Source organism: Neoarius graeffei, chromosome 17, assembly GCF_027579695.1.
Source record: "Neoarius graeffei isolate fNeoGra1 chromosome 17, fNeoGra1.pri, whole genome shotgun sequence".
Taxonomy (NCBI): domain Eukaryota; kingdom Metazoa; phylum Chordata; class Actinopteri; order Siluriformes; family Ariidae; genus Neoarius; species Neoarius graeffei.
The window spans coordinates 63,776,420-63,796,116 of NC_083585.1; the positions used below are offsets into that span (position 1 = coordinate 63,776,420).

General features: G+C 40.5%; 1 protein-coding gene across 1 annotated transcript; it reads left to right on the top strand.

The window, feature by feature from the left end:
• Window positions 1–465: 465 nt before the first annotated feature.
• LOC132864409 (tripartite motif-containing protein 16-like) lies at window positions 466–19,037 on the top strand. The gene is made up of 6 exons (XM_060897828.1): window positions 466–1,065; window positions 8,156–8,251; window positions 10,349–10,582; window positions 10,771–10,930; window positions 12,323–12,382; window positions 18,389–19,037. Exons 1-6 carry the CDS (start codon window positions 466–468, stop codon window positions 18,922–18,924), a joined length of 1,686 nt encoding a protein of 561 aa, XP_060753811.1. The 3' UTR covers window positions 18,925–19,037.
• The last annotated feature ends 660 nt before the right edge of the window (window positions 19,038–19,697 follow it).

A 19,697-nucleotide genomic window follows, 5' to 3' on the forward strand; every position in this document is an offset into this window, starting at 1 on the left:
ATTATGGTTTCAGAATGGGATCAGAAATTTAAACATAATGTAAGTAAACTATGTGCAAACATTACAACAAATTCAATATAAAATGTTTTTAATCACAGTTACAGAGAATGGATGGATGGATGGTCAGATCAATTAATCACTTCAGAATCCTGTTTATGAGAGAGAGAGAGAGAGAGAGAGAGGGATGTGGTCATTGTTCACTTGAACTATCACTGGTAAGATTGTTCAAGTCTATACGCCCTGTAGGAAATACACTCACACACACTGTTTCAAATCTCTTCACACTGAATGGCAATTTGCTAACATAGCCAGGCCCCTACTGACACATTACAAAAAAGGAGCCCTCTCTTTAAAGCCACGCCCACTCTCTCTGCCACACAGAACACACACAACCAGGAAGTTCATTTCAGAGAAAACGAAACTCAGCAGAAAGTTCAGAGTCTTTCTCTCTCTCAGTACAGGAAAATGGCAGAGGCTGGTATTTCAGTAGATCATTTTTCTGTGGATCAGTTCAGCTGTCCAGTGTGTCTGGATCTCCTGAAGGATCCTGTGACTATTCCCTGTGGACACAGTTTCTGTAAGGTGTGTATTAATGGCTGCTGGGATCAGGAGGATGTGAAGGGCGTCTACAGCTGCCCCCAGTGCAGAGTGACTTTCACTCCAAGGCCTGTTCTGTGCAGGAACAACATGCTGGCTGAAGTGGTGGAGAAACTGAAGAAGACTGAACTCCAAGCTGCTTCTCCTGCTCACTGTTACGCTGGACCTGGAGATGTGGAGTGTGATTCCTGCACTGGGAGAAAATACAAAGCCGTCAAGTCCTGTCTGGTGTGTCAGGCCTCCTATTGTGAAGCTCATCTTGAACCTCACTATCAGTCTCCTGCCTTTAAGAAGCACAGGTTAGTTGAAGCCTGTGCAGAGCTCCAAGAGAAGATCTGCTCTGAACACGACAAACTGATCGAGATCTTCTGTCGTACTGACCAAAGCTTCATCTGTTATTTGTGTATGACGGATGAACATAAAGGTCATGATACAGTTTCAACTAAAGCAGAAAGAAATGAAAAACAGGTGAGAACTGGACATCATTCTTCTTTTCCAAGTCATTTTATACAAATTCTATTTCTAATCTAATTTCTATTCAGTGGATTTAATTGGTTCTCTGACTGTCATTCTCTGTGAAGTAAATTTTTATTTCCAGTCAAACAGTAATATGTAAAGAAATGTTAGAGGTCAGACCAGTCAGCCTGCTTTAAACAGCCAACACCCAACAACCTTCTTCCAGCGTTTTACAGCTAAAGTGCTCACGTGACTGTGTTAAAGCTCTGTAACTGGAGATCATATTTCATAACATTTAATGATCTACAGGTTAAAAAAATTATCTTTCTGAATGTGAGTGGATTTGTGGTCCATTTCTGAAAACTTCTTTGGGATGAATGATCCCGATTCTGGAAAGTTCAAATCTCTGCAGAGATTTTGGTCAAAACTCTGCCTTAATGTCAACATTCACTAGATTGATGAAGTTCAATCCCGATGTTCACTGATGGTTCCTTTAATCCGGTTCCTTTAATACAGTTTCAACTAAAGCAGAAAGAAATGAAAAACAGGTGAGAACTGGACATCATTCTTCTTTTCCAAGTCATTTTATACAAATTCTATTTCTAATCTAATTTCGATTCAGTGGATTTAATTGGTTCTCTGTCATTCTCGGCGAAGTAAATTTTTATTTCCAGTCAAACAGTAATATGTAAAGAAATGTTAGAGATCAGACCAGTCAGTCTGCTTTAAACAGCCAACACCCAACAACCTTCTTCCAGCATTTTACAGCTAAAGTGCTCACGTGACTGTGTTAAAGCTCTGTAACTGGAGATCATATTTCATAACATTTAATGATCTACAGGTAAAAAAAAAATCTTTATCTTTCTGAATGTGGAAATTGGGTGTGGTTGTCTTCCGGTGGAATTGGGTGTGGTTTTGAATGTACACACAGCACCTTAAAGAAGTAAACCTGACTATGACTCTGGATTTTACTGCTGAACAAATAAATAACTCCCATGAATCCAGATGTGCACTGTGCATGTCTCCCCCCTCTAAACTCACTGAGAAATAAAAGGGAACAGTGATGACGCGCACTGCTCTCAGATCAGTCTTCTTCTTCTGTCAGGTTTTATGGCAGTTTACAAGCAAAGTGTATTACCTCCATCTACTGGACTGAGGTGCAATCAAATGGATGTCATTTCAAAGAAAAAATTGAATAAAAAGGAAAAACAACAAACTAAATCCTATTTGCTAATTTTGTTTCTTTGATAAATGTTATCATAGCACAAGTGATGTTTTCTGATCTCGGCTCACCTAATAAGGTGTCTAAAGAAAAGGCTTTCTTGACTGCGTTCACTTCCCTCTTCAGTTTTTCTCTTTGTCTGTAGAATTTTAAGCACCTTAAAAGAACATGATCTACATCCTCTCTCACTCCACAAAGTTCACATTTTCCAGATGGATGTTTGTTTGCAACGTATAAGCTGTTATTTAATCCAGTATGGCCTATTCTCAGTCTTGTAAACCAAACCTCCTCTTGTCTGTTTGGGTAACTCGGTTTGCTACTTGAGATCTTTCTGTATATTATATAAGTGTCTACCTTTCTTCTCCTTATCCCATTCAGCTTGCCATATGTTAACTCTATTTAATGAGTACCTTAAAGTGCATATCACGGGTAAATTCAGGAGCAAGATCAGTGTAATTCTCCTATTTTATATTAAACTTTGGTCAAATATCTGTAACATTTTCTGCATTTTTTTTTTTTTAACCTTGCGCAATACCAGAAAAATTCAGTTGAAATCAAGCCATTTGAGGTGAATTGGGCCGCCTCTGAAAAAAAATTGGCATTTGAATTTCCCGGGAAACATTTGATTTTTCGTGACATCATCTGTGGGATGCCTCCCACTGAATCCTACATCAGTGCTGGTTTGTTTCTGAGAAAACGACCTGGTGGTTTTCTGCAAATTTCTTCGTTATCGCGTAACTATTAAAATGGTTCATAGATGTATCGTAGGAGGGTGTAGCAACACCAATCTTGATGGGATTAGTACTCATCGTTTTCCAAAAGACAGGACAGTGAGAGAGAAATGGGAGCGCTTGGTCTACACAGGCTGTGCACTGAAACCGTGCAAGCTCTCGTAGCCTGCCAGCGCTTCTGCAGGTGACGTCACGATTCTGGCTCCAGACTCCCTTGGGATTTTTCAAGATGTGTTTGGTTATTATTATTTTTTTTTTCTGCTGTAGACAGATGGCCTTGTGCAAAATTACCCTTCTGGATGAGTGTGTAAAGGGACATACTTTCATATAAACCTAAATTGGTCCAGAATATGCACTTTAACTTCTGATCTACTGAGTGGAATACTTAACTGAACCTCCTCTTCTTTGGTTGCCTCTTTTGCCAGCTTGTCTGCTTCCTCATTGCCACCAACTCCTTTATGGGCTGGAACCCATACAAACTGGATTGATATTCTCTGTTGACGGATTGCAAATAAGATATTAATTTCATTCAATAAGTCTTGTCGGCAGGGCGGCACGGTGGTGTAGTGGTTAGCGCTGTCGCCTCACGGCAAGAAGGTCCGGGTTCGAGCCCCGTGGCCGGCGAGGGCCTTTCTGTGTGGAGTTTGCATGTTCTCCCCGTGTCCGTGTGGGTTTCCTCCGGGTGCTCCGGTTTCCCCCACAGTCCAAAGACATGCAGGTTAGGTTAACTGGTGACTCTAAATTGAGCGTAGGTGTGAATGAGAGTGTGAATGGTTGTCTGTGTCTATGTGTCAGCCCTGTGATGACCTAGCGACTTGTCCAGGGTGTACCCCGCCTTTCACCCGTAGTCAGCTGGGATAGGCTCCAGCTTGCCTGCGACCCTGTAGAAGGATAAAGCGGCTAGAGATAATGAGATGAGATGAGATGAAGTCTTGTCGGCATGACGATTCTCTACTTTGAACGGATGTGAGAGATGACATAGAATCAGAACAAATAACTGCTTTAGGGGGCCTAGTTTCTTCTATCCACTGTAATGCAATGATAATGGCTGTCATTTCAGCTGCAAATATAGACAGATGATCTGATGTTCTCTTTTTAATAGAGATTTTGTAATCAGGGATATAAACTGCAATACCTGTTTTACCCTCTGAATCTTTAGATGCATCTGTATAAACCTGTGTTGTATTATAGTACCTACTTCCTAAATATTGCTCTACGTTCTGATCCACTCCTCCAGATTTAGCTATCTCTTTGGTTTCCATGATCACCGTAGGGGAGCAAAACAACCAAGGTGGAGTTGTTACCAGGGGCACAGTCTTACTACAAATGATATCATCTATTCCCAATGGATTTGTTACCATCCCATCCAAAGCTACAAATCTGGGATCTGCCATACTCCCAACACTCATTGAGAACTTTTTTTAGTAGGGTGTGATGCCTCATGTCCATTTAAATTAATCCAGTAAGCCATACTCAACTTAAGATGTCTGAGGCTGAAGGGCATTTCTCCTGATTCTACTTGCAACGCTGGTATGGAAGAAGTTCTAAATGCACCACAACATGTCCTGAGACTTTTAGCCTGCATTCTATTGATTTCATTAAGCAATGTCTTAGATGCTGAAAGATACACAATACAGCCATAATCTGAAACTGATCTCATCAGTGCAATTTAAATTCTTTTAAGGGACATCCCTGAGGCTCCCCAGTTGTACCCTGATAAACATTTCAAAACATTAATGCCCTTTTTGCATTTCTCAGTTATTTTCTGAATATGTTCCTTCAATGTTAACTTGACATCAAACCAAACTCCCAAGTACCTAACAATATTAACATGCTCTAAGGACTGGTTATACAACTTAAGCTCTAGTGTGGGACTTACTCTTTTCTTTGAAAAACAAATAAATTGAGTCTTTTCTACAGACAAATGAAAACCCCACTCACATGCCCATTTTTCTACCTTGTTGATAGCTAATTGCATTTTAGTTCTAATATCAATATTTCGTCCTTTTATCCACAAAGCTCCATCATCAGCATATAATGCTCTATTGATTCTTATGTCATCTATTTTATTAAAAACATCATTAATGATAATGTTGAACAGTACTGGACTGCATACACTACCTTGAGATGTTCCATTTTCTATTGAATCGATGTTAGAGAAGTTAACCCCAACTCTTACTTCTATTGTTCTGTCGTTTAGGAAGTCTCTAATCCAGTTAAACATCTTGCCACCAATACCCATCCTATTCAGCTTAATTAACAACCCCTCCTTCCATAGCATATCATACCCTTTCTCTCTATCAAAGAATGTTGCTAAAACTGATTCATTATTGACTTGTGCTTTCCTTGTTTCATTTTCTAAACATACAATAGGGTCCATTGTAGTACGTCCACTACGGAAGCCGCTCTGGTGTGGGGAGACAAGACCTCTTTTTTTCAGTTTCATACACTAGCCTTCTAGTGATCATTCTTTCCATAATCTTACATAAATTAGATGTTAATGCTATTGGCCTATAACTTTTAACTTCAGTTTTATCCTTCCCTGGTTTTCCAATCGGAACCACTACAGAATGTTTCCAACACAAAAGCAATCTACCTTGCTCCCAAATCTTATTAAAAAGACTTAAAATTACATATTTAGCCACGTCATTGACTTCATTAATCATTTTATAACATATACCATCTTTCCCTGGTGAAGTGTTCCTAACCCCATCTAACGCTCTCCTAAGCTCAAATAATGTAAAATCCTTATCAAGTACACTCTCACTTATTACCTGCTTTTCCAGTCATCCTCTATTCTCATCTATTACTTTAACTCTCCAAGACAATTCTTCATCAGTTAAGTTCTGTGAACTATGAACCTTAACAAAACTTTTCGCAAGCATCTCTGCTTTCTCTTGATTAGTTACTGCCTCCACATCATTGTTTTTAATCACAGGTAAGGAAAACTCCCTTCTAATGCCTCCCATCTTTTTAATCACGCTCCAAATATCATCCCCTTTGACTTCTGCCCTATTTTAGAACAGAAATCACGCCAATATTTCCTTTTCGCTTCTCTTATAATTCTTTTAACCTTTTGAATGTGATTTTTTTTTTTTTTTGTATTCCATTAAATTGGTATAGGAATGGTTTGATTGAACAATTTTGAAAGCTTTATTTCTAGCTTTAATTGCTTCCTTACAATTGTCTGACCACCAAGGTACCATTCTCTTTTTCCTCATCCCAGAAGATTTGCCAAGAACCTCTTCTGCTGACTCATAATATATTTGTAATGATTGAGTTTAAGTCAGGGCGGCACGGTGGTGTAGTGGTTAGCGCTGTCGCCTCACAGCAAGAAGGTCCGGGTTCGAGCCCCGTGGCTGGCGAGGGCCTTTCTGTGCGGAGTTTGCATGTTCTCCCCGTGTCCGCGTGGGTTTCCTCTGGGTGCTCCGGTTTTCCCCACAGTCCAAAGACATGCAGGTTAGGTTAACTGGTGACTCTAAATTGACCATAGGTGTGAATGTGAGTGTGAATGGTTGTCTGTGTCAGCCCTGTGATGACCTGGCGACTTGTCCAGGGTGTACCCCGCCTTTCACCCGTAGTCAGCTGGGATAGGCTCCAGCTTGCCTGCGACACTGTAGAACAGGATAAAGCGGCTAGAGATAATGAGATGAGATGAGATATACCATCTAGCATCTCTCTCAAGATTCTTTTACCAGGGTTATAAAAGTTGATAATTTTAATCTTAGTTTTACTGACCCAAATCTCAACCAGAACTGCTTCAACCTCTTTATCTATATTTAAAGCTCTGTAATTAATCCCCTGCTGAATAAATGTGGCCACTCCACCTCCTGCAGTATCCCTGTCTTTAAGCACTGCTAGGTATCCATATATTATTAAATCAAGTGATGGTTTTAACCAGGTTTCCTGTATACAGATAATGTTTGGTTTAACAACTTGTTCCTCAATAAAGTGTTTTAGTTCCTGACCATTAGCAGTTAAGCTCCTGGCATTCCACTGTAGAATAGATAAAGTCATTATTAACTGCCACATGGTGCTTGACTATCAGATACCCCTAATACCATATTGTGAATGGAATCAACTGACAATTCATGAATCTCTAGATAATTTTCCACTGCTTTTTAAATTATTTTAATTCTATCAATTCTACTTGCTACTTGGGCTGAGCAATTAACCACTTCCACCATAAAAGCAATAAAATTTTTCTTCTCCACAATTAAAGTCTCTTCAGTTACTTTACAGCATTTCAGAGTCGTTTGAGTTTGACTCGGGGGTAAAACTACAGGAGTCATATTTCCTTTAACCCTTGATTTTGCTTGGTTTTCTTTGTCAACCTTTTTAATAGCTTCGGCATAAGTAACGCTCTCTTTCACCTTAACACTTTGCACTTGAATTGCTCTTTTATACATCTCGCACCCTTTATAGGCCGCACTGTGTTCACCTCCACAGTTACAGCACTTGATTTTTGTTCCTTCCTCACATTTACCATATTCATGTTCGCCTCCACATCTAGCACACCTAGGTTTTGACTTGCACACAGAAGAAATGTGTCCATATCGCTGACATTTAAAGCATCTAATTGGTGGTAATTCCATTTACCTGACTTATCTTCACCTTCCCTTTTATAGTACTCTCACTGTCATTCTCTTCTGAAAACTCCTCCAAATCATTACTTTCACACTCATCTAGAACTCCTTTCAATCCATGATCGCACCCCAGTCCACCAAACACCAGTTGCAATGAATCTGGCGGCTCTTTTATGTTCCCAGAAGCACTCATCGCGTTTTTTCTCAGATCAGTCTGTCTGTGAATCCCATTGAAAGTCACAGCTGCCTTTTGAACAGTTTCACTCCAGAGAATATTGCTGAACTACCTTGATGTTTCTGTCACACAAATAACATTTGAAATAACAATCAGTTGACATTTTCACAGAAAACTAAACTTATAATATCATAAGTGGTGCAAACATATGAAGATAGAAGTTACTTCATTTTGGGTGTTTTTTAATTTTAGTTAGTTCTAGAGGCGATATTTCTAGTTTTCATTGAAATGTTTTTATTGACTTTTTTTAGTTTGTTTTTTTTCTTTTTGGTTATAATTGTGTAGAAGATGATGAAGTGTATTTAAAATGTATGTTATTTGTTCTCAGAATGAGCTAAAGGAGGAGCAGATGAAATCCCAGCAGAGGATCCAGGAGAAGCAGAAGGAGGTGCAGGAGCTGAAACAGGCTGTGGACACTATTAAGGTGAGGAGTGAAGAGTCGCTGTGTTTCAATTAACCTGCTTAAAGGAGATACGCAGAACCATGGCCTCATTTTTTGTTCATAAATGCCTTGAGACCCCAAGAATGGCACAGGAATAGTTTTAAGCGTTAACAACAAATCTAATATCGTAATATTTATGATTAAAATGATTCATATAGGTAGCAGCCTGAGTGAATGACCTTGACGTCTGTAACGTCACAGCAGGAAGGCTATCGGTCCCATCGCCATTTCCGCTATACTAAAACACAGAGGTAACTGCAACTTCCAGCTTCCGTTTTGAGCTAATTTATCGCCATGTCATGTAGATGTGTTGCTGGCCGGTGCAGCAACATGACAGAAGGTGGATTTATGTTGCATTCATGGCCCAAAAATGTTCAAACTGCAAAGATTTGGATGCATTTTGCGAGAAGTTCACAGGCACATTGGGCGCCTACGAAGTGGTCTCTCCTCTGCTCTGCACATTTTACTGAAGACTCGTACGAAACCTCTGATCTGTTGAGGAGCGTTGGCTATAAGCCAGTTTTGAAAGAGGGTGCAGTATCAACAATTAAATAAAACTATGAGAAAAGGAAAAATAAAGATTTTTTTTTTAAAAAAGGAAAGTAAGTTCAGTGGCACCAGCTCTCCCACACTTTGAGCCGAGGGTTGTTGGTAAAACCCAGGATGGAACGAAACATGACATATTATCGCTCAGGCAGCGACCTCCCTGCGGTTGTTTCTAAAATCGGCGATGTCCCGTCCCGGGTTTTAGTAATTGCCTGAGCTGAGCAGTAATGGTGGAGTACTCAGTATGGAGAAAATGGAGAATGAATGGAGCAGCCGTCTGATTTCTAAACTGGATATTGTTGCCATCTCGCCCTTGCGTGGAAGAAGCGAATGAATGGAGAACTGAATGAACAACTGAACGTCAGATTATTTCAAAACAATCGGCCACAAGATCGGCCTTCAAGAAGCGAGAATGCAGACGGGTAAGCTCCGACTCTCATTTGGATACAAAACAACAAAAACAACACGTTTACCTGCATTTAGATTAATACATGTAACTTGTATTGTGTATTTAAGTTACCGGTCTAAGATTTATTTAATTTGCTTCAGAATGTGATTGTCTCAGTTCATCTGATTATTTAATGAGCCTTTTACGTTTTATCAGTGAAAATAGATGCATGTGGGCGGCACGGTGGTGTAGTGGTTAGCGCTGTCGCCTCACAGCAAGAAGGTCCTGGGTTCGAGCCCCGTGGCCGGCGAGGGCCTTTCTGTGCAGAGTTTGCATGTTCTCCCCGTGTCTGCGTGGGTTTCCTCCGGGTGCTCCGGTTTCCCCCACAGTCCAAAGACATGCAGGTTAGGTTAACTGGTGACTCTAAATTGACCGTAGGTGTGAATGTGAGTGTGAATGGTTGTCTGTGTCTATGTGTCAGCCCTGTGATGACCTGGCGACTTGTCCAGGGTGTACCCCGCCTTTTGCCCGTAGTCAGCTGGGATAGGCTCCAGCTTGCCCGCGACCCTATAGAACAGGATAAAGCCGCTAGAGATAATGAGATGAGAATGAATAGATGCATGCAGATGTATGTTGCGTAAGTTATAACACCCATCCTGTTTTAATGAGTCAACCCACAATCAATGAAATTTAATCAGTCTTAGTTGAGCAAGTCGGTAACGGTATTTCTTACTTTCACCATAAATTTTTATTTATATGACTTTGGTCTATAGCTGTCAAAGGCCTCGGCCTTAAAACCGGTTCCCGCAGTGACATCACGCGCTCAGGGCTGGCTGGCTCAGCGGGGCAGCTCCAATGCCAAATTTGCGGTCGAGTTTAACTCTCAAAAAAATATTTTTTGATTCCTATTTATGCAGCATACAAGAGTCAAGGATGGAGATACTATCCACTCAGAAATGTATTTAAAAATAAAGGTTCTGCGTATCTCCTTAAAATAGTGAACTAAAAAAACAAGAAATGAAAACCCGGGGTTTAACAAAAACAACTCAAATATCTCTTGAGAGAGTTTATTTTTACAGAGTATCCGATTAGACCTCCATTGGGTGTGTGTGTGTGTGTGTGTGTGTGTGTGTGTGTACTAACAGAAGCGTTCACAGGCAGCAGTAGATGACAGTGAGAGGATCTTTACTGAGATGATCAGCTCCATGGAGAAAAAGCGCTCGGAGGTGACGGAGCTGATCAGAGCTCAGGAGAAAGCTGAACTGAGTCGAGCTGAACGACTCCTGAAGCAACTGGAGCAGGAGATTGCTGATCTTCAGAGGAGAGTCACTGAGCTGGAGCAGCTTTCACACACACACGATCACATCCACTTCCTCCAGGTAACACTCACTGTCTGATCTACAGAGGGCGCTGTTCCTCACAAAGTTTCCTCCTAAAAGCTCATTACAGCAACAATAAATGTTCCTGTCTGAGATCCCAAGTGTGTCTTTGGTCTGATTCAGTCTGAGATTCATTCGTTCCTCTCCTACACTTTTCTCCTTCTCTATTCTGTGTTTCCTCTCTGTAGAGTTTCCCGTCTCTCTGTGTTTCTCCTGGATGTGACGACTCACCCAGCTTCACTGTCAATCAACATCTCTCATTTGATGGAGTGAGGAAATCTCTCTCAGATCTGAAAAAACGAGTCAAGGAAATCTGTGAGGAGGAATTCAATGTAATCCATCCACAAGGTAAACAAACAAACATTTGTTCTGTATCACAGTAAAGAGAGCCATAAAATTAATGTAACGGAAATAAAATGTAAGCAGGAACAAAACCGCATCAAATCACAAAGCATTAGTATTAAGGCCAATTTATGCTGACAACCCAGTCCTCGCAGATGGCGTCGCAGATGGCGTCTGCGAAGCCCCCCCCCCTTCGCAGATGCTCTGCGCGTACCTCCCAAAAATTGTGACCACCGCAGACAGCCTCGCAGACGAGGGCTCTGATTGGTCCACTCTACATCCGCTGTACACGCACTTCCGCTTCCCTACTTTCCCGGTTTGGTTTGTTTTCACGACCGACATTTTTAAAAACACAAGCGAAGATGGAGCAGCACGAAGAGCGGTTGATCGAGGAAGTGAGGAAGTACGTACATCTATACGACTCCAGTTCTAGTCATTATCAGTAACCGGAGGATAAACACTCCACTAACCACACCCACCAACTACTCCTAGCGATTTCGCGACTTCGCGCCCCCTTGCGTTGTGGTGGTGAATAACATCGCACATGCCTATTGCTCCCCGCTCGACGATAAATTACAACTGTCTGCGAAAAGCTATCTGCGAAAGCCTTGTCGCAAGAGCATGCAGAAGCCCTTAGCCTCAGAAATTCATCTCATCTCATCATCTCTAGCCGCTTTATCCTGTTCTACAGGGTCGCAGGCAAGCTGGAGCCTATCCCAGCTGACTACGGGCGAAAGGCGGGGTACACCCTGGACAAGTCGCCAGGTCATCACAGGGCTGACACATAGACACAGACAACCATTCACACTCACATTCACACCTACGGTCAATTTAGAGTCACCAGTTAACCTAACCTGCATGTCTTTGGACTGTGGGGGAAACCGGAGCACCCGGAGGAAACCCACGCGGACAGGGGGAGAACATGCAAACTCCGCACAGAAAGGCCCTCGCCGGCCACGGGGCTCGAACCCGGACCTTCTCGCTGTGAGGTGACAGCGCTAACCACTACACCACCGTGCTGCCCGCCTCAGAAATTACATGTGCAAATTACAAATAAATTTCCCAGATAAACAGGACCTTAATCACAAATCCACAAACTAATCTTATTGAACTTTACACATAACAAATATGATGAACATTAGATCAGAACCGAGGCCTTAATTCCTCCATAAAATCCATCAGAAAGTAAAAACACACACATTGTCAGAGCTTCAGCTGGGAAAAGTTTTTTGCTTCTCATGATTCTTACATTCAAATGCTGCACAGTGTGATGACATTTTGGCCGATCTCTAAATCGTGTCTGACTGAGAGCAGTGAGGAATCTAATTTTTCATTTTCATGCTTTAAACTGTTTTCGTGTCATTTTTCAGTCTCCATTTTGTCTCTGTGTCTCTACAGCTGCAGCAGTTCACATGATTTTACCCTCAAAACCAAAGAGCAGAGAAGATTTCCTGCAGTGTAGGTGTAACACACACACACACACACACACACACACACTCTTCAACTCAGAGGAGGACCGCCCACATGATGGTCTTTCTTTTGACCTACAACACACAGAATGTGTATCAATAATAGTTTATTTATATCACACACAAATCTAATACATACGAAGGATAAAATTCTGCCTAGAAATAACTAGTAATCTAATCTCACTCGGCAGAAAAAAAAATGGATTACTGTTATAAAGAAGAAAGCTAGTCGCACAGAGGCACAATGATAAAATACAATATTTCAACAAATAAAAAAACAATAAAAAGAGGGAAAAAATGAAATGACAGTGTGAGGAAAAGAGAAAGGAATGCTGATCTGAAGCGATAATCGTACTTTTGATAGAACGCTTGAAATTGCTGAAGCTAAGACTCTGGAAAGATTCATCAATACTGTTCCAGAGAGCAGCAGCTTTGAAGCGAATATTAAACTTGCCATCGTTAGTTCTGGCTGAAGGAACACAAAATGAAGATCTCGAAGCCAGTCAAGTTTTATACTTGTGCCTTGATGCTAAAAGTGTCAAAAAGTTATCAAAGGCAGGCAGCAAATAAACTAGAATGAAATTTAAACATAAAAATACTGTTTAAGTAATCTATAAAATCAGAGAATTTCATCATCTCCAGCTTTTTAAAAATAGGAGGTGTGTGTTCATTAAAAGAAGCTAAATTAATAATTCTGACAGCTTTCTTCTGGAGTCCAGTTATCGGTCGAAGGGTAGTCTCATAAGTATTACCCCAAACTGTAACACCATATATTAAAAAAGAATAAATAAGAGAGTAGTACAGCTGAGTTAGAATACTTTGAGAAATATAGTGATGAAGCTCAGCAATAATTCCAAAGCCTCTGGAGATTTTCTTGCTCTACTGGTGGATGTGTTTCCTCCTGATGAGGTGAGAGTCGAAAACTACTCCAAGATCCCTGATGTGGTTCTTCTGTTTAATCGGCTTATAATTAATTTTCAGGAAATGGTTCTGCTCGGTTTCTTTTGGGGTGGATTAAAAAAGAGCAAAATTTGTTTTGTCAACATTCAGAGAGAATTTATTTGCACAAAGCCATGCGATGATATCAGAAGTACTTTATTAATCCCCGGAGGGAAATTCAAATTTGCAACCAAGCTCACGAATATTGACTAATTCAGACTTTACCCTGGCTTCTAGAGAATCTAAAGACGAATCTGCCAGGAATAAATTTGAGTCACCTGCAACAAGATGAAAATCAAATATATTGGAGCAGTTCATAAAATCATTTATGTATAAGAGAAATAGAAGGGGGCCACAAAGCGAATCCTGTGGTACTCCACCTGAAATTGGTAAAGAGCTGGATAAAATATTACCGATTGAAACAAACTGATGTCTTTTTGATAGATATGAGGCAAACCAATCGTGGACAATCCCACGGATGCCATAAGAATATAATTTTTCTTACAATATATCATGATCTATGGCATCAACGGCTTTACTCAGACAAAGAATGATACCACAGGAAAATTTACCATCTTCAATTGCTCTTTGGATTTTATCAGCGATGAGTAAAAGTGCATGTTCTGTAGATCTGTTGTCACGGAAACCAAACTGACCAGAATATATTAAATCAAACTTTTCTCGATATGTATTCAGCCTATTTTACATGAGTTTTTCTAATATTTTTGATAAAAATTGACAAAAGAGAAATTGGTCTATGATTAGAAGTTAACAGTTGAGCTCCTGCTTTAAACACGGGTCTGAGACGAGCAAGTTTAAAAGAATCAGGAACAGTACCAGAAGTAAAGGAGAAGTGATGTAGGATCTCCACAGGCTTTGAGATTGAGTTTAATATCTTGAACAGGGCTACAGAAATACTAAAGGGGCCACAAGCCTCTCCAGACTTGAGCCGGAGAAAAAAGCCTTGAATTTCTTGTGTCCATGTAGGACTAAGAAGAAAGCTGTCGCTTGTCAGAGAAGCAAGAAAATCTGAAAATATTTTGTTGACCTTTGGTATTGCTTGGCTGATACTTTTACCAATGTCTGCAAAATAAACATTGAACTCATTTGCTAGATCCTTTTACCTATAGGAGTCAAATGGTTTAGCTTATTTCTCTACACTTTGTACTGCGCATACAGGCACTGATTTCTCGTCTTGATCGATTTTTCTATACAATTTGATTTTATAATTCATTGTTCTAAGACTGAGGGGAAATCCAAGGTTCAGATTTGAGTTTGATTTCCTTCCTTGACATGGTTTTTCAGAGGAACATGAGCGGTAATAATTTCATCAGAGTTTTCAAGAAAGCTGGAGAATGTCATGAATATCAGGCTCACCATCGGACTGGCTAGAGCAGTCAATTTGTTGAAAACCATAAATGAATGCATCTTCATTGAACCATATGAAATCTATCCATTATCCATAACTGCTTATCCTGTGCAGGGTCGCAGGCAAGCTGGAGCCTATCCCAGCTGACTATGGGTGAGAGGCAGGGTACACCCTGGACAAATCACCAGGTCATCGCAGGGCTGACACATGGAGACAAACAACCATTCACACTCACATTCACACCTACGGTCAATTTAGAACCAACAATTAGCCTAACCTGCAGGTCTTTGGACGGTGAAGGAAACTCACACAGACACAGGGAGAACATGCAAACTCCACACAGAAAGGCCCCCATTGGCCACTGGGCTTGAACCCAGAACCTTCTTGCTGTGAGGTGATGGTGCTAACCACTACACCACTGTGCCACCTGCCATAGGAACTCTCTTCTCTAAACTTGCTTATTCAATGGGGAGGGTGAATTGAGTCAATAGACAAAAAGTTGGGAAAATGGTTCATTAGGTCATTATAAAATATTCCCATTATATGTAGCATATTTAAGTCATCCAACCATCTATTATCCTTAACCACTTATCCTGTGCAGGGTCAGCTGGGATAGGCTCCAGCTTGCCTGCGACCCTGTAGAAGGATAAAGCGGCTAGAGATAATGAGATGAGATCGTCAATAAACATGGCTGAAACGAATAGGAAGATAAAGTATTGATAAATTCACCTGTAGGTATCCGAGTGTCTGAATTCATCAGATTTAAGTTTAGGTTGCCCACAAAAATACAAAGCTTTGACTCCTCATGGATTTTATCAATTATTATTGAAAGCTTATCCAGAAATGGCTGTAAAGAACTGTTTTGGTGTCTGTATCTCACACCACAAACTGTGTTCTTCCAGCCTTCATTATGAAGCTCAACACAGACTGATTCGTCTTGATCAGAAGAAGTATTAAGGTCATCTCTTAGATTATAACTTCAGGAATTTATGAAGAGTCCAATTTAGAGTGTTGGGAAATGTAAGTAAAAGTTGACAAAACTATCTTTGAGTTGAATGCCAGGTTTCTGAAAGGCAAAGGATCTTCAATAGATGATCTAAAATACTGAGTATGTGTTGAAATTCATGAAATTTAGCTGAGAGGATCCTGTTAATATAGTGAAGGAAAGAGAACAACTTGTCAGATAAACAAGAAGACAGTCATCTATATCCCCCGCACTATATACCAAGTTTCAAGATATTATTTGTCATGTTTTTGAAGTTCTGCTGCAGGAAACTAACCCTACCTCTTTACACTGACCTCAGCAGCCCATGACATAAACCCACCGGACCTTTGGTCCAGGTGAGCTAAAAATTAAAATTTCACGTCTTAGTATCAAAAGGCACATCTACATTACTTCATCAACACATATACCAACTTTCAAGACCAAACCACTCATAGCTTTCAAGTTTTGCTCTGAAAACCAAACCTACCCTAGAGACTAAGTCTGAAATTGTTTCCATGGAAACATGAAAAATTAAAATTTCTCAAATTTCTTTGTATGAAAAGGCTCATCTACATCACCTTGTTAACATGTATACCAAGTTTCAGATCCATATCATGAATAGTTTTGGATATATGCTCCAGAAACGAACATTGCTCAAAGTCAAAATCTATTACTATGTAAAAATTTGAAAAATACTTTTTTCCAAAAATCGAAAATATCAAAAGGCACCAGTTCACATGTTGCTTGATAAGTATACAAAGGTTCATGAAGATATCTTCAGTAGTTTTAAAGATATGGCCCAGAAACGAAAACGTGACCAGATGGACAGGTTGATGGACAGAACCTGTTTCTATATCCTTCTCCAACCTTCGTTTGGGTGTGGGATAATTACGAAGTTCTTGGGAAGAATGAAATTCATGTGGGGAATAGTACCTAGAATTAATATGACGAGTATTCACGTCAGGATTGAAATAACTTAGGTTTGGTGATAATTCTAATCATCATAATTAATCTCATAATAATTCTAAGCAGGAACAACGTCAGCTTGATTCACACACAATTATACTGACAAAGTTAAGGTCAAAACAGAAAAAGACACCACGATACAACACTAAAGACTGAAGTATTTTGTGTGTACAGAATGCTGAGGGAAAAGGGAGGAAAAGAAAAAAATGGCTGAATGTGAAAGCTGTTTGGAGTGGTTCCATCAGGAATGTGAAGCGACCCCAGGGCCTGTTTTTCACGATGGGGGGCAGCAACTGCAGAATCTAAAGGGGATGAGGTGCAGTGGGTGAAGACGGACCACCAACAGCAAGATTTTGTTCATTAACTTGGTTATTAATGCATAAACAACTTTTGATTTTTCTTTCTTTCGCCTCGACTGTCGTGACATGCGTGGATTAAATGTACATTATCCTCGATGCGTCAAGTTGGAGCTTAATCTTATTTTTATGTAATAAAAAAGGGCTTCATATTTAACAGCAAATGCACTGGACTTGGAAAACTGATCTACATTCCTCACCACAATTTATTAACACATCATTGCCATCTTTTAAACTTGAATGGTCTTCAGAAGTCACAAATCTAAGCTTGAAGGTTGATTTTATAGACATGGTATCTACATTTTAAGCTGGGATTTTATAAAGCTCATGAGCTGACATCGTTACTGCTGAGAATTATGGCGATGACACGATCAATCTCAGAATTCCAGACATGATAAACAAAAGTACAACACTTATTCAGAAGGTCATTAAAGGAACCGCCTCGATCCAAACACAGTGAGGAGAAATCCTGTTCCTCAATAAAAATCTATAAAGCTTCTCTGAAATGTTACTACGGCTACAGAAGGACTCTGAATCCAACACACACACACGTTATCCTCTTCATGTTTATCTAAACCTTTTCCTGTGCAGACACAATTATACTGAGCATAAATTCATACAGAGACTGTGTGTGTGTGTGTGAGAGAGAGAAAATAAGAGTACTGAATAACAAAGGCATATAAAAAACTAATGTTTATAAGTTATTTTAAAATGGAAAACTGTGTGAATAATAATGTAAAGTGTCAGAACACTGTTGTGATGTAGGAATTAAAACATGCTGTACATTTCTCTGAACAGTAGGTGTCGCTAGTGAACTCTGTTGAATGAGACTCCGAGTCATGAATCTTTTCGTGAATCACAACCACTGAGCTCTATATAAAACCTGCACCATCTGGCCAAATGCTTCAGTGAGATGACGACTGGACTGAACCCACACTCCACAAGCAGTTAACAAAACTCATCTTGCATAGGCGTGAATTTATTTTTCAATGCATACATCATTCATAATTCTGATTAAAGTTGCATTTGTTTACCACATTAAAAGTTACCCCATTTGCTGAACAGTGCGTGGGCTTAAAAAGAAAAAGCTTCATTCTCACATGTTTTAACAGTATTTATTGGTCACAGTTTTGCTAATTGAATCTTTTGTGTCTAAAATGTGACCAATAAATACTGTTAAAACAGAGGGGAATGGGTTCGGAGCCCTCCAGATTTTATATCGAGCCGAGGCCTCTTTCGTCATCGGTCACATGGTTTTGTCTGCCACGCCCCCTTCTACTCCATACGCGCTTCGGAGCCTCACGACAGACAGGTGTCTCACACACACTTCTTATAAATCCTGTGATTAACATCTAACCTGTGGATATTTTATTGTTTTAGATTTCTGTTATCTGACTCTGGATCCAAACACAGTAAATCCTGAACTCATTCTGTCTGAGAAGAACAGAGCGGTGACACGCAGTGGGACAGAACAGAGATACTCTGATCATCCAGAGAGATTTGACTCCTGGGAGCAGGTGTTGTGTAAGGAGAGTGTGTGTGGACGCTGTTACTGGGAGGTGGAGTGGAGGGGTGTTGGTGTGGACATATCAGTCTCATATAAAGAGATCAGCAGGAAAGGACGGGGTTATGAGTGTGGGTTTGGATGCAACAGTCAGTCCTGGAGTCTGGAGTGTTTTTATTCCTCTGTCTGTTTCCGACACAACAACATTAAGACGGGCCTCGAAGATCAATCATCCTCCAGAATAGGAGTGTATGTGGATCACAGTGCAGGAACTCTGTCCTTCTACAGCGTCTCTGACACGATGAGGCTCCTCCACAGAGTCCACACCACATTCACTCAGCCTCTATACGCTGGGGTCTGGATGTGGGATTCTGACTCATCTGTGAGGTTTTGTGATCCGATGAAAAAATGAAATGTTGGTAAAAGTTGAAATCACATCACATTATCTCTAGCCGCTTTATCCTTCTACAGGGTCGCAGGCAAGCTGGAGCCTATCCCAGCTGACTACGGGCGAAAGGCGGGGTACACCCTGGACAAGTCGCCAGGTCATCACAGGGCTGACACATAGACACAGACAACCATTCACACTCACATTCACACCTACGGTCAATTTAGAGTCACCAGTTAACCTAACCTGCATGTCTTTGGACTGTGGGGGAAACCGGAGCACCCGGAGGAAACCCACGCGGACACGGGGAGAACATGCAAACTCCGCACAGAAAGGCCCTCGCCGGCCCCAGGGCTCGAACCCAGGACCTTCTTGCTGTGAGGCGACAGCGCTAACCACTACACCACCGTGCCGCCAAAAGTTGAAATGTTGAGTAAAATTATAACTCAGGTGTCAGATTGAATTTCTCCCTGAAATACAAAGACACTTTTGTGTGCAGAAACTGTGGCACTAATGAATTATTATTTTCAGAGTGCATCTGTTTTATAGATTAATAAGAAAATAAGTTACATAAATGTCTTAATGCAGAATATAAGATGTTTCTAGAAAAAAATTCAGACTATTTCAAATGTCTGCACTATTATGAGATTTATTACACTGATAAAGTTTAGAATGTCTCAAATTCTGTTTTTTCTTTGGCAAAATCTGTTTCTTCAGAAATAAAACTTCCTCAAACTACTGCGTCTTTCTGTCCTGATGCTGGTGGAAACACCCTACTGTGTGTAAGAACACTTTTA

Excerpts from the sequence above, each read along its gene's own strand:
- LOC132864409 (XM_060897828.1), top strand. The coding sequence starts at position 466 with ATGGCAGAGGCTGGTATTTCAGTAGATCATTTTTCTGTGGATCAGTTC. Across the intron at positions 1,066-8,155 it reads CAGAAAGAAATGAAAAACAG|AATGAGCTAAAGGAGGAGCA; the intron begins GTGAGAACTGGA and ends ATTTGTTCTCAG. Across the intron at positions 10,583-10,770 it reads ATCACATCCACTTCCTCCAG|AGTTTCCCGTCTCTCTGTGT; the intron begins GTAACACTCACT and ends TCCTCTCTGTAG.